Source organism: Rhinatrema bivittatum, chromosome 2 (genome assembly GCF_901001135.1).
Source record: "Rhinatrema bivittatum chromosome 2, aRhiBiv1.1, whole genome shotgun sequence".
Classification (NCBI taxonomy): Eukaryota; Metazoa; Chordata; class Amphibia; order Gymnophiona; family Rhinatrematidae; genus Rhinatrema; species Rhinatrema bivittatum.
Genome location: NC_042616.1, coordinates 157,604,086 through 157,630,113, shown reverse-complemented (window position 1 = coordinate 157,630,113; position 26,028 = coordinate 157,604,086). Strand labels below are relative to the sequence as shown.

The 26,028-nt window shown below is 43.0% G+C and overlaps 1 protein-coding gene across 2 annotated transcripts in view; it reads right to left on the bottom strand.

Moving 5' to 3' along the window:
* LOC115084217 (GTP-binding protein 10-like) overlaps positions 1-26,028 on the bottom strand; it is a 665,348-nt gene that overhangs the window by 44,665 nt on the left and 594,655 nt on the right. For both annotated transcript variants that reach the window (XM_029588786.1, XM_029588785.1), the window contains 2 exons: positions 19,450-19,541; positions 9,890-10,034 (listed from right to left, as the gene is read on the bottom strand). In XM_029588786.1, coding sequence (XP_029444646.1) covers positions 9,890-10,034; positions 19,450-19,541 — 237 coding nt within the window. The remainder of the gene's footprint in view (positions 1-9,889; positions 10,035-19,449; positions 19,542-26,028) is intronic.

Genomic DNA, 26,028 nt, shown 5'->3' with positions numbered 1-26,028 from the left:
GCCGGTAAAATTGAGTGTCCAGTTTTCAACCCGCGAGCCGCGGGCCCATTTAAAATTTTTTTTTTTATTTTTAACTTTTTTTTTTTTTTTAACTTTTGGGACCTCCAACTTAATATCGCCATGATATTAAGTCGGAGGGTGCACAGAAAAGTAGTTTTTACTGCTTTTCTGTGCACTTCCCTGGCGCCGGCAGAAATTAACGCCTACCTTTGGGTAGGCGCTAATTTCTTAAAGTAAAATGTGCAGCTTGGCTTCACATTTTACTTACTGAATCGCGCGGGAATGACTAAAAGCCCATCAATGTGCATTTGCATGTTGTGGGAGCTATTAGTCTCGGGGGGATTGGACGCACATTTTCGACGTGCTATTACCTCTTACTGAATAAGGGGTAATGCTAGCGCGTCAAAAACGCGCGTCCAAATGCTGGTTAACAGTGCGCTCCACCGGAGCGCACTGTACTGTATCGGCCTGCAAGATCTTAAGTGCCTTGTGAAGCAGAAAAGATCTAAAGGGTTTTCTAACCCCTTGTACTGACTCAGTCTTGAAATCAGACATACAGAGCAAAGAGTCAACCTGGGAAATCCTAGAGAATGCTGCTGTTCTAAACAGCCTAATCAGTGAAGAGTCTCCTCCAGAGTCTCCTCCAGGAAACTGTCAGACTCTGATTCCCCCCCTCTCCCCAAATCCTTCACAGAACTCCGGAGAAAAATGCTTCCAGTGCCCAGTCCAGAAACGTTTTAGAAATTATCAGGCGCTTAGGGGCCAAACATTTGTGCTGAGGAGTGCAAGGCATGAGTGAGGCCAGAGGGCTCCAAGAGATCCCTCCCCCACCAGGCCTCTGTAAGAAGCAGAATGCCTGGTGCAAAGCTATCCGAAAATTCGGAGGCCACTGGGCCAAAGAAACACTCACCTTTCTGCAGCTCTCAGAACTGAAAAGTTGCCCTTTCGGGCCGAAAAAAAACGCCCTTGGATTTGCCTGGGAAGCTGCACAAGTGCGGCAGCCTCCCCTCTGAAGGAACCACTGAGATCAACCAACTGCAGTACTCACCCCACTTGCGGCCAACCAAGATGCTCCTTGATCCCTCCTTTTCTTTTCAACTTTATTAAGTTGCTGGCAACTTCCCCCAAAATTAGTTCTTAGGCAGAGGAGGAGAGAAAGGCTGCTTAGAGGGCCATTGATACCTTCAAGGGCCGAAGATGGATAGATTACTACCCCTAGTGCGGTATATAAAAACTTTTAAATAAATAAATCCATCCCCAAAACTCAATCAGTGCCAAGGAACATCTGAGAGCACCAGGAACAGCTCAAACAGGGACAGCAGATGATAGCAGGTGTCTGGACTGGTACAGCATCACTACTACTATTAGTATTTGCTATACAGATACTAATATTAGCGATGAAGTCACTGGAAAAATTGTGTTCTGTCTCCATCTGCTGGCAGGAGAGTATAAACCCACATATTTGGACGGATCTAGCAGTATAAGGAACACTTATAATACTGTATATGCATGTTTGAGACTTGAAAAGCTTAAGGAGCAAATGATCAAGACCACTCTCCTTCTCCAGAGCTGGACTGTCTTCGAAGTGAACTCACATGCAAACACAGATATATATCTATATCTATACATTAAAAAAAATTAAACTTTCAATCTTGCTAATTACTTTTTTCTGGAAACTTTGTTCAAGTGTATTTAATTGATAAACTGAAATAAACTCGCTATCTTTAGACAAACAGAAAAATCCTTTGCTCTTTAGAAAAGATCTCAGAATGGTTCTGAACTAAAGTATCAAAAATTTTTAATTATAAATCCTGTTTAATGGGCTTCAAATCTGGCCACCTGATGTCACTCTTCTTAATGCTGGACTCCCTCCCACAGCCTCTGGGGGAGAGGTGGGGGCGAGAGCAGCACAGGAATACTGTCTCTGCAGCGTTCCCAGCCGCAGCTGACCCAGGGTGCAGAAGACCCCATCTGGGAGTCAAACTCTGGACCCTCTGCAAGGCAGCTTGCAGTATTGCCACTGAACTACCAAGCCAGACTTGATTACGTTTTTAAATTTAAAAAAAAAAGGCATGCAAGCTATGCTAGAAGTGGTGTAAAAGTAGGAATGCTAGCATCAGTCGTCTGTGACCATGATATTTCATGTTAAGGATAATTCTCAAACTCCAGCATCTACAGAAACAATCTAACATCATTAAGTTTTCCCAACACAAAGAACATTTGCTTTGGTGGACCTAGTACATACATAGAGAAAGAATTAGACCAGCCAATAAGAAAAACAATTGGTAAAAGCATAAATACTGTGGGAAACGTAGATAAAAATTTGATATAGAAATGGCAAAGGAGAGATGAACTTAAACCTAAAGATTGATAACTGCAGCATAGGACAGTAAACTACAGAGAAGATGGTTCACAGCCTGTACAGAAAAAAAAAAACACCAAAGAGTAAAACAGACAAATGCTGATTCTGTAAAAGATCATGGGAAATAGTTACACATCTTGTCACTGGGTGTGACATGCTGATGTCTGAAGGCCCGTATACAGAAAGGCACGATAAGGTGGCATAGCTCATTCAGCATAAACTGTGAAAATACTAACATCACTGTTACCAAAAAAAGCACTAGGATCATAAGCCTGTTGGAATTGTAGGGACTGAAGGGATCGTGATTGCCTGGGACTTTCCCATTCCAACTGATAAAAAGCTTGATACAAAAAAACTGGACACTGTGGTAAAGGAGAAAACAGTAAGTATGGCATTGCTAACAGAAGTGTCAGTAATAAGTGATTACGCTACACACAACACATGGATCCTTAACCATCAAGAAATTGAATCAGAGACCAAGAAAATGTGGCAGAAAGACACAGAAATTGTACCGGCCTGATTTTAAAAACTTCTAAGCATAACTTGATTTGCCTGTACTTAGGAACTCTAGAAGGAAGCTCTCTTTGGCACGTTACATATTTTAAGAAGAGCATTAACAGTAAATATGAAATCATCCCCAGGTTTACAGGTGAAGTTCAATCCCAATATTCTGTGCAACATACATATCCATTTGGAGACACTACTCAGAGGAAAGAATGGAAGCTGCTGGCTATTACACAGAAATGTCAATACAGTTCCTTGATACATGAAAATAGCATTAAACATTTTTTTGAAAAACAAACAAAAATATGTGCTATTAAAGTGTTTCAAAAAAAAACTTTTCAGAAAAATAAATTGACATCTGTGAAACTTTCCAGTGCTGGGTCCAAAGATAAGATTAGGTATGGTGACCTCAACACTACCCTCTCTTTTTCAGCTTCAGAGCAAGAAATACTAAAAAAACAAAAAGGGGGGGGGGGGGGGGGCCAAGATGGCCGCCAATTGAGACTGACACCAAGATGCTCCGTAGAGAATTTCATTTGTTGTTGTTTTTGCCTGCAAACAGATGCCGCATACCAAACGAAAAGCCAGATTAAGGGAGATTGCATCTAGTTCTCCCCTATCTGGTTTAACACAACCTAAAATGCCGGGGTTTTTTGGCGTGACACCAGTTCGAGATCCTAAAGCAATGGCCGCAGTAGAGAGGGTCATTGGGCGGAGTCCCTCCCTACAGGCCGATGAAATCTCTCTCAGCTCAGGAGCACTGGTAACACCCTCACCTCCAAGTTGGGAACTTCGACTTCCAAAACATCTTTGGTTGATGTCCATGGGGACCAGAGGGCTTTGCGTGAGCAACAGGAAACTGAAGGAGAACAGAGGCTGCGTCTGTGTCTGAGACAACGGCCTTGGTGCAGGTCACGGAAGGGGCCCTAGGATTTGCGGGGCATGTTGAGATCACCTCCGTGGCCTGCTGACAAGGAGCAGCTGCCGGCTGCTGAGCTCGACAGGCTTCCCTTCTTGGACCGATGGTGAGGTTACAATTGCACGGGTTAGTAACTTAAAATTGTCTAGGCCAGTGGTGATTACCTTAGATGCATTATGGCACGCTTTGGTTAATTTGGAGACTTTCATATCTTCTCTTACTTCTATAGTCTTGGAAACTAATAACACTCAAGCAGAATTCACTCAAACTATCAGCTAAAGAAGTAAAGATTACAAATATAGAATCTGGAGTGGCAACTGTTGAAAAAGTTCAACAACATCTAGTACAATCTGATTTAATTTGCTCAAAAAAGGTTGAGAATATTGATAATACCTTGTGTTTTCTAAATCTGAGGATTATAAATTTCCCTATTTATTTATTTATTTTTAATTTTTATATACCGAGGTTCTTATAGAGACTACAAATCACTCCGGTTTACATATAACGATAAACTGCCCAACAGAGATAAGGGGCTTTACATAGAACAGTGGCACATATGGAACAATATTTGTTTGGTCAAATATAACAATGTTAATTATATTTTTTTGAGCCTTCCCAACTACGTGCATTGTTAAACTCCCTATTGTAATCGAACCGGTAAATATGATGTAACTGATGGTTTTCAATTTTTCTTTTCTTGTATTCTTTGATTCCGCATTTTTTCCCCCTTGCTCCCTCCCTATTACCTTTTAAAAATAGAGGGCTGGATGTGTATTTTCAATTGTAAAGTTTACTTGTTTATCTTTTTTTTCTATAGAATATCCTTTTTCAAATCAAGGTGTTCCTTGTAATAGTTATTGAAATTGCATAAAAATAAAAATAAAAAATAAAAAAAAAAAGGGTAAAAAAGGATTTAAGAAGGGCATCAAGCCTCAATTTTTGGATGTGGTGAGTATGACTGAAGAATGTGACATTTGTGGGCCCAGCAGTGTGTCAGGCAACATCTCTTTATATTAATGAGGGAAAAAGCACAGCACCAATTCACAATTTCATCAAGGTCTGTCATCACATTTGAAATAAAAGCAAACCATCTTATATTTTTAACTTAAAAAATATCAAGACTAAAGCACACATTGTACTTCTTTGGTCAAAAAAACATGTTACAAGAAGTTAACAGCAATACCCCCAGCCCCTCATGAATTGTGAAGGTCATTCATTTTCCATTTTTCAAAGATGGTATGTTTTACCACAGAGATATGTGGCAGACACTGCTGTAGGACACTTTGAAGCTAAAATTGCAACCTTCTTTGCACTTCAGAATCTGTAGCTGAACTTCCAGATCTCTCTACAATGAGAGAATTGGAGGGGGGGGGGAGGGTGTTTGGACACCTTTATCTACTGAAACAAAGCTCTGAGCTCAATACACATCAAAGTACCAGCAGCAGCAACAACCGTGCATCGGGGATATGAACATCACTTGTTGGTTCAATTGATTACAGTCTGACCATGAGAAAGGAGGAAAAAAAACAATTTACAACCCAATCAGCTGGCAATTCTGTCCTTTAATGCTCTTAGCCGAGCTTCTGTAACACCGTACATTACAAGGGCTATTTTACATGGTTTTGATCAATAAACAAAATGAAAAGAAACACTTCTGTGGTCTGAGCACCACACTGTGACCTCGATGGAAATCAATGACGAGGATAACAAGTTTAGGAGGTAGACAAACTCAGCTGCAGGAAGGAATTACAATTGTAGACCAAGGGATCTGTGATGGTAGGTCTCCATCATTAAGAAAGTACAAAATTTATCCAGCTGGGGAAAAAAAAAAAAGAAAGCCTATGAAACTAATACCTATTACAAACATTTAAATATAAAAATTAACTTATCATTGAGTCAACTACTTAGTTTTCATTACACTGTTTAAAAATACTGAAGGACTACGCCATCTCTGTATGCAAGTTCTTTTGCTCAGTATTTACAGATGGGGAAGGTGACGGACCCAAGGTGACAAATCACATGTGAAAAAATAGCAAACCTAGAGGGTCATTTATCAAATCGCTTCAGGGCATTATCGTAGGCGTAAGGGCCCTAACGACTGCGATAACACCATAACACATACATTATTTGCGTATGCAAATTTTGAATTTTTACCAAAGTGGGAGGAGTTTGGGCGGGATAAATTTAAATGAAGGGTGGTTTGCGCTGCGTGTGATAGCGTAATGCATGCTATAGCGGGTTTTAATGCCGGAAATAACTACACCTTTTTTCCTGGTGCTATGCCCACGATAGCTATGCATTAAGGCAGACAGGTCTCGGGTACGGGCGGCTGGCTGATGCGCCCTAAAATCCAGCCGAAACCCCGTCCTGGGATTTGGCTGGGGCTTGGAAGCCTGCTGCTGCCTGGGACGGCTGCGAGAGCTTACCTTCTGGGAACAGGAGCGAGGGGCTAGAGGATAGTACTTCCTCTTGTGGTAGAAAGACTTCCTCGGCCGTACCGTGCCGACCTCCTGGCTGAGGAGGGTGGGTCTGAAGTGCTAGCAAAGAGTTGTTGAAGGGTCTCATGGTGATCCCGCAAGTGGGCCACCGCGTCCTCACCTTATCTCCGAAGAGATTCTCCCCTGTACACCTCAGATCAGTGAGTCTTTCCTGTATCTCAGTTCAAAGATCCGAGGCCCACAGCCATACCATTCTGCGGGCGCTGATTCCCTCTGCTATCTCAAAATCTTAGGTTGAGGGCACCTCGTGTTTTCCACACTCCAGGCCCTGATGCACCAGCGACAGGAAGGTGTCTTGCTGCTGCTGAGGTAGGCGCTTGGCCAACTCCTGCACCTGCTTCCAGAGGTTGCGAGAGTATTGGCTCATGTAGAACTAGTAAGAGGCAATGCGGGCAATGAGCAAAGCCCCCTGAAAAATTTTCCTCCCAAGGGCGTCCAGTGCTCTGTGCTCTCTCCCCAGGAGCACAGAGGCATGGGTCCGAGAGCGCTTGGTCTTCTTGAGAGCGGATTCGACCACTACATACTGGTGCGCCAACTAGTTCTTGTCGAATCCAGGTAGCCTGTTGGACAAGGTAAACCTGGTCTGCCTTCTTGTTAACAGGAGGAACCATGAGGGGGTGCTCCCAAAGCCTCAATAGCAACTCCCTAAAGATCTCACGTACTGGGACTGTCACGATCTCTTTAGGAGCTCCACAAACTGGAGGATGTCCAGCATTTTGTGCTGGACATCCTCCTCCTTCATTAACTGAAATGGGATGGCTTCTGCCATCACCTGCACAAAGCCTGCGAAGGTCAGGTCCTCAGGGGAGATCTCCTTCGCTCCTCTGAAGGAGACCCTCAGAGTCCCCTGAGGAGGATTCTGCAGTGTCATCCCCCCAGAGGTCATAAGGCGCCTCATCCTCGCTGTAATCCACAGGGGATGGGGCCCTAGGTGCTTGGCTTTTGTCCAAAGGTCTAGGCACTGATGTCTCCAGCGGCGGTTCCAGCAGGGAGAGCCCGGACACAGATACTGTCTGTGCCATTAGCTTGATGCCCCAGAGAGCCCAGTCAACCACCAGCTGGACTTGGCGCTCCAACTCCTCCTGAAAAGTTGCCAATGCCAAAATGGACTGGGAGGTAGGAGGGGTGGCCAGACCTTCCTCAGAACCTCGAGGTGGATCGGTGATGGACACCTGGACTGGTGGAGACTGCCTGGGACCCCTGGCATTGATGGAGGATAGGCATTCCTCGCCATGGGGGTCACTTCGGGGGCATCACGGCAAGAGTCTGTACCAACCCGAGCCTGGCACCATGCATCGAGGGTGACGGGTTCCGATGATTCCTTGGCTTCTCTCGGTGCTCAGCCTGGACTTTCCCCAGTGCCAAGGTCGAAGATGACGAACCCGATGGCCTTGACCTGAAGATACCAACAAGGGCCAGTCCCCAGCACCCCTATCCACAGATGGTATTCAATGAAGCTGACAGCACTGCTGTTGTTGATGGCTTGGTGTCCACTGGTACGTCTCTATGGTCCTTCAGCGTCGATGCCATAGACGCTGAAGCCGATGGCTCGGACTTCCTCACCCCAAAGAGCTTCTCCATCTTGTCGAGGCAAGTGCAACGTCCTTTAGGAGTCATTTAGTCACACATGCAGCACCCCTGAATGTCATGCAATGTCCCCAGGTAGAGGATGAACACCTCGTGCGGATCCGTGATGGACATGACCCTTGGGCACTGAGGGCATCAACGAAAACTCAACAAGGCCATTGAGAGTCGAACTAAAGGGGCAAAAAACGACAGCGAAGGCAGCGGGCGACCGAAGCACCGCCACTACAGGGAACGGATCGAAAGAAAACTTACCAAACCGATGAAAAACCTAACTGGAAGTGAGAGGAAACCGAGAGGGACCCGCAATCGGGGGGAAAAACACGATACACACCGACAAAATCTGTGAAAGTTTTCCAAAAACGGTAGAAAATTAACATGAGCTCAGAAACCACGATTTGATAGCTCGGGCGGAAAAAGACTGAAGAGGGACCCCACATGGCCACGTGGATTAGGGCATGCTCAGGTGCTTGTCAAAGTTCCAGAAACTTTCACATATGTTTTCCATGCCGGGCTCCATCCGATGATGTCACCCATGTGAGAGGACTACCATCCTGCTTGTTCTAGGAGAAAAGCCAATTGGTCTTTATCTGCCATAATCCATTATGTTCCTATATCAATTTGGTGTTTTTATAACACTGGTGTTGTTTATAGTTCTGTGTGACAAATCCATTGTGTATAGTTTAGGCCCTTTTCAGGCCTGGCTTTGGGAGCATAGGTAAGAAGATTGAACTGTCCTAAAATTTGCCATCAAAATCCTATAATCTAGAAGAAAGAATAAACAGCAATTAATATTTTACAGGACACACTAATTTTACAGAGCCTATACCTATCTCAGGTAAATGAGCAATTGGCATTTCATGTAGAATTGTGTAGACTTAGGACAAAAGAACAAACAAATGCACTGTAACAGAATCTATGTTTCTGAACATCAACCAGGAATAAAGACTTAGACCAGTGATGGTGAACTCCAGGCCTCGAGTGCCACCAACAGGCCGGGTTTTCAGGATATCCACAATGAATATGCATGAGATAGATCTGCATATAATGGAGTCAGTGCATGCAAATCTCTTATGCATATTCATTGTGGATATCCCAAAAACCTGGCTTGTTTGTGGCACTCGTGGACTGGCTTAGACCCTACTTAATAAACTGAGAAATCATGCATAAATCCAAGCAGCAGTATCTAGGGCCTGATTCATCACGGCCACTTCCCTTAGACAAAGAAAAGGAGGGGGAGAAATGAGTCATAAATGTGAATGGAAGAAAAGATCAAAGACATCCTTCAGCTGTGTACTGCTTTCAGCAGGTCACATATAGAGTAAGAGGTTCAAGTTTGTACAGAACAGCAGCCAAATGTTAATATATATTATATAAGAAAGAGCAACTCAAATACTGGGGACACCAGTATTCCATATACTAAACTACTGTCCAAACATAAAACTATATACCTTTTGAAAAAAGACATTTGAAAGGCAATTTAATTGCACTGCACAAACTGATCAACCAAGGAGCAAGAAAAAAAAAAAGGCATTTTCTAAGAGTAATGTGAGATGTATAGAAGAACCAGCACAGGATGAGCCTCTTTATGCAAAAAACTGATGATATGATGGAGCACTTTTCCAAACACACACTCTAATGGCTGCAACGCTAAATTAGCCTTGCAGCAATTACTTCTGTTGCAGTTCCGGAGCAAATGTGTCAAATCACTTCCATTTGCCCAACAGTTAGTCCTAGATTTTAGGGTGCAGAGTTTTCCATTTGTGCTTATAATCCCCTCCATAACATTGTTTGACTGCACAGGAGAGTGCCACATGGTCCACATGAGGAACAAAATAATATGCTTCCTACTTACTGTACCAAAATACAGATGTTACCACAATCATCAATTGGAAGACATTGTTGCTAAAATGCTCATGTGAAAAATGTTAACATAATTGAATTAAATTATTTTTTATTTATATTCTGCCTTTCATGACCGGAGGCCAACCTGGATAGAGAAATATGAAGTGGCTTACTTACCCCACTAGTCCTACGTCAGCAATAAGTTTTAGATCCAGGCGAACTATTCGTGCCTGGCCCTTGGAGGGCAGGAAATGAGTCTTAAAATGACCACCAGGACCCCCGCCAGCAACCAATATCCTGTCTCCAATCTTGTTCAGGTCTCCTAAAAATAAAAAGGTACAGGATATCATTCAGATAAAACTGGGAGGGGGGAACAATGTTCAAGGGCCTTTGCCCAGGTAAACCGGCCTGGTTGAAAAATAGATTCCCCCAGATTGGACAGAATGTATACATGGGGCTTACAGCATGCAAACTTTTATCCACACTAAAATGGGGCATTCCTGGGACATGTTTATGTCGGTGGGAGCAAAACAGCATGCTTATTTAGTGTTTCCAAAAATACATACATTTTATTCTCTCTCTTGGATGCTTATACAAACAGTAGCTGCAAAGTACAGACACACTTTAACACATGCACTTTATGTTAACTTTAAGAAACTACCCAAGTAGCTTCCCTTTCAAAGATTAGCTACAAACAGGCCAATGTAAGCAAGACCACATAAAAGAATCTGTGCTTAGTGCTATTATTAAACTGATGCAGCACATTTTTACTTTGCACAGGATATAATAAAGAAATGAGATGCATAGGCCACAACAATTAAAACTGTGCCCTGTGAATCTCACTTCTCATTGCACTGGAAGTAAAGTTAAAAAGTGTGCTAAAATACATGTAATGTTAACACTGAAATTAGTTTTACTTAGATTTTAACGCACGTGGGCCGATATAATAAGATGTGCATTAAAAGTGCACTAAAATTCAGAGCTCAGTAATGCATGTACAAACAAAGTACGGCACAAGCCCCCTCTCTCCCACCCTCTACGCGAATAAAAAAAAAATCCAGAACCAAGTGGGCAAACCTGTCTCGGACCCCTTACCCAATTTTTAATTTAAAAAAAAAAAAAAAAGCCAGTATTTACAAAACCCAGAGGGAAGAGGTAAGGTCCTCTTCACCTGCTGGGGTTCCCTGCGATTTTTGGAGGTGTGGAGCGGATGATGGTAGCTGGGAATTAGATGCCCCTCTAATTTAACTTTGGGGATGTGGGGGGAGGGGGGGAGAAGGGACCGGGGGCTCAGCCACTCCTTTTATTTATGTATTTAAACTTGAGTGGGGGTGAGAGGGAAAAGGTTCGCCCTCTCACTCAGCTACATTTTTTTTTTTAATTTAGGTGGGGGGGGGGGAGGTTATCATGATCTATATTTTATATTTTCTTTTAAATAACCCATTTTGTGCACCATAACTCATTTTTAGGCGCACATAACATGTCCAGAGGCTTCCTGGTCTATGGGTCCCCAATTTGGAAATCCAGTCTCTAGGGATCATATATATATTAACTGGCTGATTTTAACTTCCCAATGAAGTCAACTGGAAGTTAAAACTTTACCTCTGGAAGTAAAAAAAAAAAAAAAAAAAAAAGTGCTATTTTACCACACTTTCCTACATTGGAAATAATTCCATATGCAAGTCATCAGTTCCAGTTTAGTGCATATTTTTGTGCACTAAAATGCTTCTTACATCCAAAGTAATTTTTAGCACAGAAAAATCAGCACTAAAAGGGAAGTAATCAGTTGGGCTATCCCTAGCGCAGCTGATTACTGCACCATCTTAAATTCAAACCATGTAAGAGAACCTACATACTTTGCTGCCTAATCTATGGCTTCTTGATAGGTCATCGCAGGAATTCTGCCCATACTTCGGGGTCAAATTTGTGGTCTGTTTGACACTTTATTATGGGGAAGCAATGCAAAGTCACACACAATGCAAAATCAAAAGGCCGATTAGCTCATTTTTGAAATAAGAACAAATGACATGTCCCAATCAATATAATAAGCTGCACTGCAAAAAGCAGATGCTCTAATTTCTTCTTTTCATAATTTTCATGCAATTTTCTGAGTTTAATAGTAAAAGAACCTTCTTTTTGTTGATCTTAAATGCTGGACATACCCACCTAATTGATAGATGCTAATTGTCTTTTATTAAAACATTAAATGATATTGTATAAAACTACAATTAGTGGATAACTTGCTTTTGGTGACAGAAGGACTGAGGATTTGCTGAATCCATGCATGGAAGCAGTAATGGGTTGGATGAATTTGAATAAGCACAGATTAAATCCTAGTAAGACAGGTACTACGGATTGGCAGAATAATAGTTCGGGATGTTGAAATTCAACTTACTTATGTGCTGGTTACTTCTCGCAGTGATTACTGTAATGCCTTGAATATGGCATTACTTCAACTAGTGCAAAACGCTGCGGTCCGTATATCAACTGGGAGCAGCTATAAGGACCATATTAAACCCATTTAAAAGGATCCGCGCCGGATGCAGATATATTTCCGGGCACAATTTAAGGAGTTGGCTTCAACTTTTGAGATATTTGGGGGATAATTTCATGACAGCCCACAAAAGAAAGCCAGCAAATATGCACATAAATTCCACCAGTTTTCAAAGCAAGCTCATGTGCGTAGGTTCGCTTTGAAAATAACTCCACCAAAATCTCCCCCTCCCCCAGAACACCTTGGCTCAATCCAGGTAAAGTTACATGCATGCAGGACATGTGCACACAAGTTCACCCGCATATCGGGCAAACAATTTTTTTTTAACAAGTCATTTTCCCTGGGTAAAGCATAGTTTGACCCGTGCAAACGCATCTGGAAAAAAAAAAAAAAAAAAAAGTTACCCTCCACATGGTTTGTTACTTGAGAGGTTGCCTCCTCCCATATGTACCTGCCTGAATTTTAAGATCAGCTCGCATCACACACTTAACAGAAATGAAATTTGTCAGGACAAAGGCACTGGCCTTCCGAGTGTTGCTCCACTCCAGCCCATTTAGTGAGGGATTAAGACCGGGCTGTATTTGTTGGATGGATTGGGTGATTTGCTGTTTGCTCTGCCATTGGCTGTAGTTTTGATGTAATGCTAGATATAAATGTTGCTTTAATGGATTTATTTTATTGTTACTGACTTTTAACTGAATGTTTTGATTGCGAGTATCTCTAGTAGAAAGGCACGCTATATCGACCAGGCTTTGAATGCCACTATCATCATCTAGGGGGGGGGTTGCACTTTTGGGGTCTTCCCCCCTGCTTTATCTCCAGCCTTTCTGTGGGATGTGGCCCAGAGATGTAAATTGTCCTGTGAACATGCTCAGAACCAGAGGGTGCGGAGTCTGCAGTGTTGTTGGTCTTTTCTCCACAAGGAAAGATTATAAAAATGGTGAACAGCTAAGAGCTATGAACAGATCACAGTGATGAACAAACATGGATATGTGTCCAGATTCTAAAATCATCTCATCTTCCTTGATATGCTGTTCTCTGTCCAATGGTTATACACTAAACTAGGTATTGTTCTGTCAGTGACACATAGCTTCTTAAACTAACAGTTCTAGGTCAAGATTTATAGCATCACAAGTCTTACATTAGCTACAAAACAGTTCCACCTGTTTTTGCAATATACCACTATAAGTTAAGGAACAGTTTACCTTTGGAGTTATACATGAATTATGTTACATTTAGAAAAAAAATTAAGGCATGACTCTTCCCTGTGCCCTTATGTTAAAATGTCTAAAGGTTGCCTCCTGGAGTGTAGAAGGTAAAGCAGGGAGGGTCTGGGACTGAGATGTGGGTGCAAGATAGGTAGATTTGAGGTTGAGTGTTGTACAGTCTGCTGCCTCTGACAGTAAACAATTTACATATCAAGAATCCTTTTGTTGTTTCCTTGGTCTGTTTTATTTGTACAATATTGTTAAGGTTGTTAAATGTATTATAATTTTTATAGCTTTTGTGAACGCTGTTTTTGGACAGTTTTTTAGGGGGTAATTTTCAAAAGGTTTTATGTGCATCAATGGCCTTTTTAAAATTGCCCAGGGAATTGTGCACGGAGAAGTATAAGCAAAATTGTGCACGTAGAAGCAAAATAAGCATACTTTTACTACAAAGAGTCATTCTGAGGAAGGTAGGGGATCAGGGCAGAGCTGGGACGGGGACAGAACTTATGTGCACGTTCAGGTTTGGAAAGTATACTCCTAAGTACAAATTAATCCTGCTCCCGAACAGGAATAAATATGCGTGAATGTTGGCACTGCTTACACACATACCTGAACATTTTCAAGGCTGATTTATGCCACTTTTAAAATTCTGACTAACATATGAAGGAGAAAGTAACCAATCACTTTAGCTTGTGAGGGCTGTATGAAAATTATCCTCTCTATAAGGACAGGGGAAGCGATTTATAAGTTTGTATGTTTGGGGGTTTGTTTTTTTTTAAAATATATTTCATGAGTTTTATTTCAGTGGAATGAACTTCAATCAAGTGAAACTGGAAAGGTGGCAACATACAGATCTTCTCTCTGAACTGTGTCTGTTGCTTCTGGAAATTTTTTTTGAAAATTTTGGCTGCTCTTGACAAAAAGCAGAGGAAAATTTGTAAAGTGAATTTACTACTTACCTGATAATTTCTTTTTCTTTAACGAAGACAGGATAATCCACAACCAGTGCGTTACGCACCTCTACCAGCAGATGGAGATGGAGCAAAGCTGACATTACAGTATATATATAGCCCTGCAATAACATCAGTCCGCCAGTATTCTCTGCAAAAACCAACTGTGGACAACTAAACTATACGTGAATATAACTATTAACAGACAACCATTCAAGCACTCACTTAACAGGAAAACACTGAGCTCAGACAGGAGTGTAATATCACTAATCTAGGGGCTGGATCTGACACTTACCCGTAATCCCCAAACATGCAGCCACATAGGACGACAATAAAACCACCACCTGTCTTCATTAAAGAAAAGGAAAATTACCAGGTAAGTAATAATTTCTCCTCTCCTAGCATTCAGACAGGTTAATTCACACCAGTGGGATGTATCAAAGCTACTCCCCGAAAAGGGCGGAAGGCTGCCCACAGTCCTATCAACACCACATGTGCGAAGGCTGCATCCTGCCGAGCCTGCACATCCACATTGCAGCTCTACGGGAGACAACAATCTAATCTCTGCCCATGACACTGCCTGAGCCTTAGTGGAATAAGCCTTAATCTAACTAGGCGATGGCTGCTCAGCATCCACATAAGCAGCCATGATAACCTCCTTAATCTAGCAGGCTATCATAGCCAGCGACACCGTTCACCCTGTATACTCCCACTGTGGAGTATAAACAGCCTGTCCGTCTTCCTGAGAGGTTAGAAATCTCCCAAAACCTCATGATATACAAGGTCCGTAACAGGTGATATTCATCCACATCTCTCTCCCTGTCCAGTGTCGGCAGGGAAATTGATTATTTCAAGTAAAAATCAGAGACCACCTTCAGCAAAATGGATAGAACAGTTCACATCTCTACTGCCCACAGACGAGGCTTGCAGCTCGGAAACTCTACTCACAGAACAATTTGCCACAAGAAACACAGTCTTCAAAGAAAGTAACTTCAAGGAGACACTACGCAGTGGTCAAAAAGTGGGACCTGTCAGAAAATCCAGAACCAGATTAAGACTCCACAAGGCACTGGCAACCACAAGGAAGGATGATAATGCTTCACCCCTTTTAAGAACCGGGTCACATCCGGATGGGCCAACAAGGGCTCACCATTCACTTGATCTTGGAAACAGGCAAGAGCTGCCACCTGTACCTTCAAAGAATTACGGGCTAAACCCTTAATCAACCCACCCTGCAAAAAATCCAAAACGATGGGGATCTTAACCAAACGAGGATGAACCCCTCGTTCCTCACATCAAGCCTCAAACATGCGCCAAACCCGAACATAGTCTAAGGAAGAGGAGAACTTTCACGCTCAAAGCAAGGTGGAAATCACAGCGGTGAAGTATCCACACTTCAGCATCCGAGCCCTCTCAAGGGCCATACTGAAAGATAAAATCAAGTCAGATCTTCGTGAAGAATAAGCCACTGCCACAGCAGATCCCTGTGGACCGGTAATCGGAGTGGAAAGTTCACCAGACACCTCAGAAGATCTGCATACCACCAGAAGCACCTTCTCCATGTATCTCTTGATCCTCCAAATCACTCTGCTCAACATAGGCCATGGGGAATAGGCATATAGAAGCTTACCTTATGGCCACTACTGCATGAGGGCATCAATGCCCAAAGACTTTAGCTCTCTTCTGAGACTGAAGAAGTGGGGATCCTTTGCATTGTGTGATGTTGCCAGCAAGTCTAGAAACGGGAGACCCCAGTGACCCACTATGAGATGAAATGTTTCATTTGACAATTCCCATTCTCCAGGATCCAGACTCTTACACTGTCTTTTCCTGCAATGTGTAAGGCTGAGATCTCTTGAAGATGTACTTCCACCCATTCAATGAGTTAGGCTATTTTCTGCAACACTTGCTGGCTCTTGGTTCCTCCCTGGCAATTGATGTAAGCCACTGTTGTCGCAACATCTGACATTATTCGCACCGCTTGACCCTGCAAGCAGTCGATGAATCGCAAGCATGCCAACCGAATGGCACGGGCTTCCAGCCGCTTGATGCTCCAGAGAGACTCTTCTATACTCCAGCACCTCTATGCTGTCAACTCCTCTGGAGGCTCATATCCATCGTGAGTACTAGCAAGTCTGGTGTTCGCAGGGGAATGCCCTTCCTTAGATGATCCACTTGCAACTACCACTGCAGTTGGATGCTGATCTCCACCGGTAAGTGAAGCCGTATCGAGTAGTCCTGACATTGTGGACTCCAACATGTAAGCAGTATGCGCTGAAGAGGATGCATATGTGGCCTTGCCCACAGAACTACCTCTAGGGTTGCTGCCATCAACTCAAGCACCTGTAGATCAGACCATACCGTCGGGTGTATTGTTTGTCAATAGTCGCAACTGCGTCATCAATTTCTGAATGCGGCTCTCCAGTAGGAACACCCTGCCTTTGCTTTGTGTTGAAACGAACACAGAGATTCTCCAGTGTCTGGGATGGCAGTAGATTGCTTTTGCCCACATTCACCATCCAACCATCCATCCTGTAGCAAGAAGATCACTTTGCGTGAGAGCTGAAGACTCTTTCATACTCTTGGCCCAAACTAGCCAATTGTCTAAGTATGGATGGGCCAGAATGCCATCTTTTCTCAACACCACCATGACATTGGAGAAGGTTCTGAGCATGGTGGCCAAACCAAAGGGTAGCGCTCAAAATTGATAATGTCACCCCAAAACAGCAAACTGCAGAAACAGTTGATACTCCAGCTGGATGGGAATATGCAGGTATGCCTCTGACAAATCCAGAGACATAAGAAACTCCACCGACTTGAACTGCCATTATCACAGAGTGGAAGGTTGCCACATGGAACCTTTAAAATCCAGGATGGGGTGAAAGGAACCCTCCTTCGTGGGTAAAACGAAATAAATGGAATATCGGCCCTTATTTTCTTGTGACATGGGCACTGGGATCATAGCCTGAAGGTTGAGGAGCCTTGACAATGTACACTCCACTGCCTGTCTCTTCTGTGGAGAGCTGCCTAGAGACACCATGAAAATGTCCCAAGGAATGCTAAGAAATTCCAGAGCACAGCCATCTCTTATCACCTCCAGAACGCACTGGTTTGGCGTGATCTTGATCCACCTCCGATAAAACAGAGAGGCGACCCCCTATCTCCTATTCCCGGAGGTGGATCGGCACACATTCATTGAGGGTTGCTCGAGTCTGTGCCCCATCTGGGCTGCCTGGGATGAAAGGACTGAGACCTACCCAAAGGTCGAGCCCTCTGAGAAGCCGCTCCTCTGTAGGGTCGAAAACGTTTGAAACCCCTATCACGACTTCTTGCACCAAACAAGCGCGGCACCTGCTTTTGATCCTCTGGTAACCAAGGAACCTGGAACTCACCCCACTTACTGGCCATTTTTCCAACTCACTCCCAAACAAGAGTGATCCTTTAAAGGGTAATTTCATAAGATAAGACTTTGAAATTGTATCAGCTGACAATTTCCTCAGCCATAGCTGATGCCTGGCCGCTATCATCAAAGCCACCCTTGTGGCTGAAGTGCAGACCAGGTCGCAGCCCGCATCTGCCAAAAAGACGGCTGCCCTGGATTTCAAACCAGATTCATCGACTTCCTGAGAGAGAAGCAAGCAAGTGCAAGCCACCATGAAGCCGTGAGAGGCTCTCTCCAAATTCATTGCCATCATCTCAAACGTCTGCTTAAGGATAGCCTCAATTCTCCTATCCTGCACATCCTCCAATGCCACTCTCCCTTCTACAGAGATAGTTGCCCGCTTGGTGACGGCACACACCAGTGCATCCACTTTTGGAAAGCGCAACTGCTCTCTCGCCGCCGGATCCAGGGGGTACAACACTTCCAAGGCTTGTCCTTTAAAATTAGCTTCTAGGGTGCCCCATTCAAGATCAATCAATTCTTGAATAGCAACCATGATGGGGAAGAAACATAATGCTTTACAGAAAGGAATTAAAATGGGATTTTTCTTTGGCTCAGACATGGTATCAGCACCCTGCACCACCAGCATCTTCAATGTCTGGGAGATCAGAGCCGGCAACTCATCTCTATGAAAGAAACACAACATTGTTCTATACAGCTCTAACCCTGGAGGAATCTCCCCATTCTCCAGGGAGTAAGAATCACCTTCATCATCCATGTCATCTGGGTCCCATATCAGCGTGAACCGCAGCAGGTCTAGACATACTCCAATGCTTAACTGCGGCACCAGGTGTGTGGAGATCCTCAGCCTGTGATCCTGAACTTTTAGCTTTGGCCAGGGCCGTCGACTGAACCGGAAGAAAGACTGCAGCTCTTGAAAGAATTCCACTCAAGAAAAGGCAGAAGGATCCATACCAAAACCAGGGGGTGTTTGTTCTGTGCCCACTGAGTTGCTTTCTCCTGACAGTGAACCAGTTAGGGGATAGAGGGCAAAGGCCTTCATTCCACGCTCGGCTTCTTGCACCCGTTAGCCTCTCAGCTGGTTGTCTCTCTACAGCTAAATCCACACCAGAAAACCAGTTACCGGACCGAGGCACTCTACTGAAGGAGGGATCTGCAGATAATCCCTCAGGAAAATGCGACTGAGGGAGGTATCGCCACAGGAGAGTGGGGCAAATTAATGTCCTTCTTTCTCCTTCTAAATGTTTTTTTAAGCAACCCCCAGTAAGGAGATACACATCCACCATGTGCTGGAGATGGAAAATACTGACGGGATTATGTCAATGCAGGGATATATATATATATATATATATATATATATATATATATATATATATACACATACATACAAACTTAGATTGTAAGCCCTCTGGGGATAGGGAAATACATACAGTACCTGAATGTTAACCGATGTGATACGTCACAGTATGTATATATATATATATATATAGCTTTGCTCCTTCTCCATCTCCTGGTAGAGGTGCATAACCCACTGGCGTGGATTTACCTATCTGCGCACGGTTTGAACTACTTTTGTACAATGACATTACTGGTGCTTTCTTTCAGGCACAAGAGATTTGTCCAGTTTTTACAGACAACTTAATTACACAAGCTTATAACCAGAAAATACTGGCACTTACCAATATATCTGCCATTGTCATTAGTGACTGAAATTCCCACTGGGACATCAATCTCACAATCCTGCCCCCTCTCTCCTTTCAGCGCACGAATACTATGAGGGAAAAACACATCCTAAAACAATTATGAGTGGTAACAACACAGACAGCTCATTAAAAAATTCAAGAATGCAAATGTACATGTGAATCAGAAATTCAATTTGCTCAGTTTTAATGGGGATGAGGAGGCGGCATACTCATTTTACAAGGGCAATGTTTAAAGTAATTTCTGCAGGTTAAAAAGTTGTTTTGGCAGGAAAAGTGTACCCGAAAAGAAAGCTGGCACAGACCTCTGCAGGTACTTTTCCCCGGGGAAATGAATGAAGGGAAATTACCCACATAGTTTTGTTTTGATTACTAGTGCAAACCCCACAAGGTTAAACACTACCCATGGAGTTTGCACCAATGTGGGCAGTTCAATTATTGACCCTTTACTGTCTATGCACTATTCTGGGGAAACCGCTTGTGCAGATGTTGGATTTGTTTCCATGTTACCAAGGGCACACTGTATGAAGCACCTCCCCGACGCCACTCTCAAAGGTCAGCGTGCAGATGGGAAACAGAAGAAAAAAAACAAGACAGAATGCAGCATTCTGGTGGCTTGTTATAATCACAATTTTTTTTCACTTACTTATTTTCATGTGAACTTAACTGTGATGAAAGAAATAAGACTACCCCGAACACCTCACTGGGCAGAGTGCACAGATCATGTAAGTCTCTATCTGCCATTATTTACCATGTCACTGTGTCAATGGAAAGTGAAGTTTTGAGTTTTATGCATGGAACAGGCAAAATTATTCCTCAAAGTGACCCAAGAAAGAATTCAGGCGCATAACAGATCAACAGAAAATTAAATTTCATATAGGGAACTTTCTAGAGAGAAATTATTATTAAAACAAAAAATAACTTTGTTCCAAACAACCCCTCCAATATTACCTCCAAAAAAGTGCTAGAAAATTTTTTTCATTAAGGCCAATATAAAAAAATACCCAGGAATTATAAGAAGGGTAAAAAAAATCTTTTTTTTTTTTTTTTCATTTAATAGGTTTGGTGTTAAGGTATCAACAGTAGAAATCTAAGACTTAATGTCTCGCTTCTGGGGGACAAAAATGGCCCAGACCTGCTTAAGGGAAGTGTTGGAGGAGTTTAGTACTCAGAACCCTGCAATTGATTACACACCAATACCGCAGTGGCAGACGTTTAAGGCTTTTCTGCAGGGGGGGGGGGGGAATCATTTCCTACACTAGCCACCTGCAGAACGATGGAGGCGAATGATGGATGCGCTCCTAAATAAAATCCGTGAGCTGGAAATTAACATAAAAAAAAAAAAAGACTGTTCTCATCGTACACTGAAGGAGCTGGAAAATTGTAGAAGGGAGCTTCAGTCGCTCGAGTTAGGAAGAGTGGGGAGGGCTATGAAATATCTTAAAGCAAAATTTTATGAGTTTGGAGATAAGCTAACTTTGGTTCTCTACAATCCTTATTATGTTCGCTATGTTCAATGTATTCCTTATGTTCGTTGTAATTCTAACTTTGGTTCTCTGTAAAGCGACGCGATATGTACTATTACATGAACATCGGTATAAAAAAGCTTTTAAATAAATAAATAACTAAGCCTGACATACTTGGCAAGAGTCGTTAGAAAACAGGCTAGTAAGGAAATGATCACAACAGTGAGGAAATCAAGGGGGGAATTGTCATCAGATCTGAAGGAAATAGAGGAGCAATTTTTCATTTACTATACGGGTCTGTATAGAGAAGGTCCCTCAGTGGAGTGGGAAGGTAGTGGGAATTTTTCGGCTTCCCTGCACTTCCCTAGGCTTAATGAGGTGCAGCAACGTCAGTTGGAGGTGCCAGTTTCTTGCTTAGAGATACCCCCCTGATAATGCCTTTACCGCTTCCTGTAAGTGTCCAGGCCTAGATGGGTTCCCCACTGACTTCTATAAGCAGTACCTACCTGACTTGGTTGCCTTTCTGGTAAATACATTTAGGGGTAGATTTTAATAGCCGCACGTGTGTCCACGTGCGCACAGTTCCCGGCGCGCGTTATAAAATACGATATCCGTGCGTTCAGACACGGCAGATTTTAACATCCACGTGCACATGCAGGCGGAAGGCCTCCTCCACGTGAAAGGGGGGAAATTTTAAAAGCCCACGTGCGGCAATGGGTGTAGGGCTTCCCCAGTTTACCTCCCAGTCCACTCCAATTAAGAAGTGGGCTGGGAGGGAACTTCCCTATAACCCCTACCTAACCTTCCTATCCTTTCCCCTTTCCTCCCCAAACCCTAACCCCTTCCTAGCTAGCTGTCCAGTCCTGTCTGTGCCTCACCCCCCCGCCCTTCCCCTTCTTTGGGCCCGGCCCTCCTGTATGCGTGGCTGGGCCCTTTCGAAAATGCGCATGGTGCGTGCAAAGCCCGGCCACGTGCACAACCCCCATTAGTTACGCATGTGGCCCTTTGAAAATTCACTTAACCACGTAGAGAGCTCGGGTGGAAATTTAGGGGACATAGAGGATGCTCATGACTCATTGATATTCAAAAAAGGAACGGATCCTTTAGACTATGAGTCATATAGGTCAATTTCCTTATTAAATTCTGATATAAAAATATTGGCCAAAGTGTTGCAGGATAGGCTTGAGCCCTTTCTGGGGGGCTTAATCATCCGGATCAGACTTTGCAAAGGGAGGTTGTCCACAACAAACACCAGACGGGTCTTTAAACATCCTATATATGGCAAATGTCAAACAATTGGGGCTGCTACTCTCGTTAGATGCTGAAAAAGCATTTGACAGTGTTTCATGGCCTTTCATGTTTACTGTTCTTCAGGAGACTGGGTTCCCTGATCAGTACTTGGCTTGGGTAAGGGCGATGTATAAAAGGTCTTGAGCTCGCCTAATGCTGAATGGGTCCTTGACATCTACTTTTTCTATGCAGAGGGGAATAAGGCAAGGTTGTCTTTTGTTGCCATTGTTGTTTAACCTTGTGATTGAACCATTTGCAGCGGCTATTACTGAAACAACAGAAGGTCTTGGGCCCAGCATTTTTGGAGATTGTTGCCAGATTTGGGGATTTGGCTGGTTATAAATTGAATTATGACAAATCCGAAATCCTCCAGTTTAGACCTGGGCGAATTCTTCCTGATTGTTTCTCTGGTATGAGAGAGTGGTGACGGAAGGTTTTGAATACCTGGGTATTTCTGTACCTGCCAATTTTTGAAAATTCTTTGACAAAAATTATATGCCTGTGTTAGCGAAAGTTAAACAGCACTTCAAGGACCGTTCTGACATACCAGTGTCTTGGGCGGGTCGCATTAACTTGATCAAAATCACCATACTTCCCAAACTACTATACCTTTTTCAACATATTCTGTGGACCCTATCGGCGCAACTGTTCAATGACTTGCACAGCCATGTGAGAACGTTTATATGGAATCATAAATCCTCGAGAATAAACTTAGTACTCTCTGGCTGCCTAAAATACAAGGGGGAATGGCGTTGCCCAATTTTAGAGTATATTATTGGGCTGCACGATTGATGGCTACAAAGCAGTGGTTAAACTATTCAGGATCCCGGTTGGTTGGCTATGGAAAAAGAGCAGGTGGGGGGAGGTTGGCTTGGAGGTGCTCCCTCCTCTCTCAGTAGAAGAGCTTAGAGAGGGAATTCCATTGTTACGCGAACATCGTTTACCCATGAATCCTCTGCACAAAAATCCCAGTATTTCCAGTTGTACTTTTTCTTCTGCTTTTAGGAGATGGAGAGATAAAGGACTGGTTTTCGTGGAGCAACTGTGGCATGAGGATGGATTTATATCTTATCAGGATTTAGAAGATGAGTTTGAATTGGAGGATGAGTCAACAGAATTAAGATGCAGATAGTAATCCAGCAGTGAGGAGGAGGCTTTCCAGCCTTTTGTATTGAGAGCCACATGTATGATTATGTCCCAGCTGCCGAGAGGTTGTATGTGTGCGCTAAGTGCAAGAGCTCCAAGCCCTCAGAGAATGAGTCCGATCTCTGGAAGCTAGAGTGGCAGATCTGGAGGAGCTAAGAGTCAAAAAGAGATATACAGAGGAGACCTTCAGGCACATAGTAGAGAAGTCCCAGCTCCAATCTGGCAGCCCCTTTGCTGCATTGGAGGAGAAAGGTTACCTGGAAGGAGAGCATCACCTTGGTGAGGCAGAAAGCAATCCTGTAGTTGGACTTGCCTTCAAGTTGATGTAGTATCCTCTCACATGAAGGATATGTTTCCAGGGGCACGTGCCCAGGAAGGAAGAGTTAGGGCGGCCATTGTAGTTGGTGATTCAATTATTAGGAAGGTAGACAGCTGGGTAGCTGGTGGACATAAGGAAATCCAGAACCTTCAGGGTAGCATTCTCAGAAATGCTCCCCGTTCCATGTGCAGGATCCCAGAGGCAGGTAGAGCTCCAGTCTCGATGCTTGGATGAGACTATGGTGCAAACAAGAAGGTCTTAGGTTTGTTAGGCACTGGGCATCATTTTGAAGATGGGACAGCCTTTTCTGAAAGGATGGGCTCCACCTTAACCAGAAAGGAACCAGGCTGCTGGCACTAACCTTTAAAAAGGGAAATAGCGCAGATTTTAAACTAGATGGGGGAAAGCACACTGTCGCTCAGAAGTGCATGGTTCGGAATGATGTATCTTTAAAGGATACTAAGAGAACAGGAAAATTACAGCATCCCAGTAAAAAAGTTGCAATAAATGCTAAAGTGGACCAGGTACCTTTAAGTAAAGAGCAGACAGAGCAGAAAAATGTCAAATTACTCCTATCAGCTGATAAACAGCTTTTTAATACAAACAAGTAACATACTTTGAAATGTCTTTATACAAATGCTAGAAGAAGTCTAAAAACTAAGGTGGGAGAGTTAAAGCGTATAGCACTGGATGAAGAGGTAGATATAATTGGCATCTCAGAGACCTGGTGGAAGGAGGATAACCAATGGGACACTGTGATACCAGGGTAAATGTTATATCGAAATGATAGATCAAATGGGTACAGGGGTGGCACTATATATTAAAGAGAGCACTGAGACAAACAGGATAAGCATTCTGCAAGAATCAAAATGCAATGCTGAATCTTTATGGATAGAAATTCCAGGTTAAAAAGGGGAATACAATATGAGTGGGAGGGTATTACTGTCCACCTGGCCATAGAATGAAGAGACAGAATGAAATGCTAAAAAATTTGGGAAGCTAACAAAATCAGCAGCACAGTAATAATGGGTGATTTCAATTACCCCAGTACTGAATATCACATCAGGACATGCTAGAGAATTTCCTAGATGAAATAAATGACTGCTTCATGGAGCAGTTGGTACAAGAAGAAACAAGAGGGAAAACTTGGAAGCAAAAATGTATAAATAAACATTTTTTCAGGTATATTTGAAGTAAAAATCCTGTGAGGGAGTCAAGTTGGGCCAAAAGGGGCACTTAAGGATGGCAAAGCCATAGCAAAGAGACTAACTGAATTCTTTGCTTCGGTCTTCACTAAGGAAGATGTAAGAGAAATACCCATGCCAGAAATAAAATTCAAAATTGATAATTCTGCACAACACACAAATCTCAGTGAACCTGGAAGATGTACTACGGAAAACTGACAAACTAAAGAGTAGCAAATCACCTGGACCAGTGGACCTATTAGTAATTTGTAAACTATCATTAAAATCGTCTATGGACCTGAAGACTGGACGGTTTCCAATATAAGGCCAATTTTTAAATAGGGCTCAAGGGGTGATCCAGGAAACTACAGACCAGTGAATCTGAAGTCTGTGCCATATCATAAAGAAGAAAATTACTAAACATATAGATAAGCATAGTTTAATGGGACAAAGCCAACATGGATTTAGCCAAGGGAAGTCTTGCCTCACTAATCTGCTACATTTTATTTTTTGAGGGTATAAATATATATATATGTGGATAAACGTAAGCCAGTTGATGTAGGGTATCTGGATTTCCAGAAAGCATTTGACAAAGTCCCTCATGAGATACTTCTTAGGAAATTACAATGTCATTAGTTATGGGAAGTGACATAGTGAACTGGGAACTAGTTAAAAGATAGAAAAGAGAAAGTAGAAGCTAAATGGTAAAATGCTCCCAATGGAGAAAAGTGAGTAGTGGAGTTCCCAGGGACCTGTTCTGAGATCACTGCTTTTTAATATATTTATAAATGACCTGGAAATGGGAACAAGTGAGGTGATCAAATTTGCAGATAACACCAAATCATTCAAAGTTGTTAAACCACAAGAGGATTATGAGAAACTGGGAGCCTAGGCATGCAAATGAAATTTAATGTGGACAAGTGGAAATTGATGCACTTAGGGAAAGGTTACTCAAATTATTACACAATCCATGTTAGGAGTAGCCATTCAGGTGTCATTGTTGATAATATGCTGAAATCTTCTGCTCAGTGTGCATCAGCAGCTAAGAAAGCAAATAGAATGCTAGGAATGGATAATAAAACAGAAAATATCCTAGTGCCTCTGTATCCCTCCATAATGTGACCTCATCTTGAATAGCGTGCGCAGTTGTCAC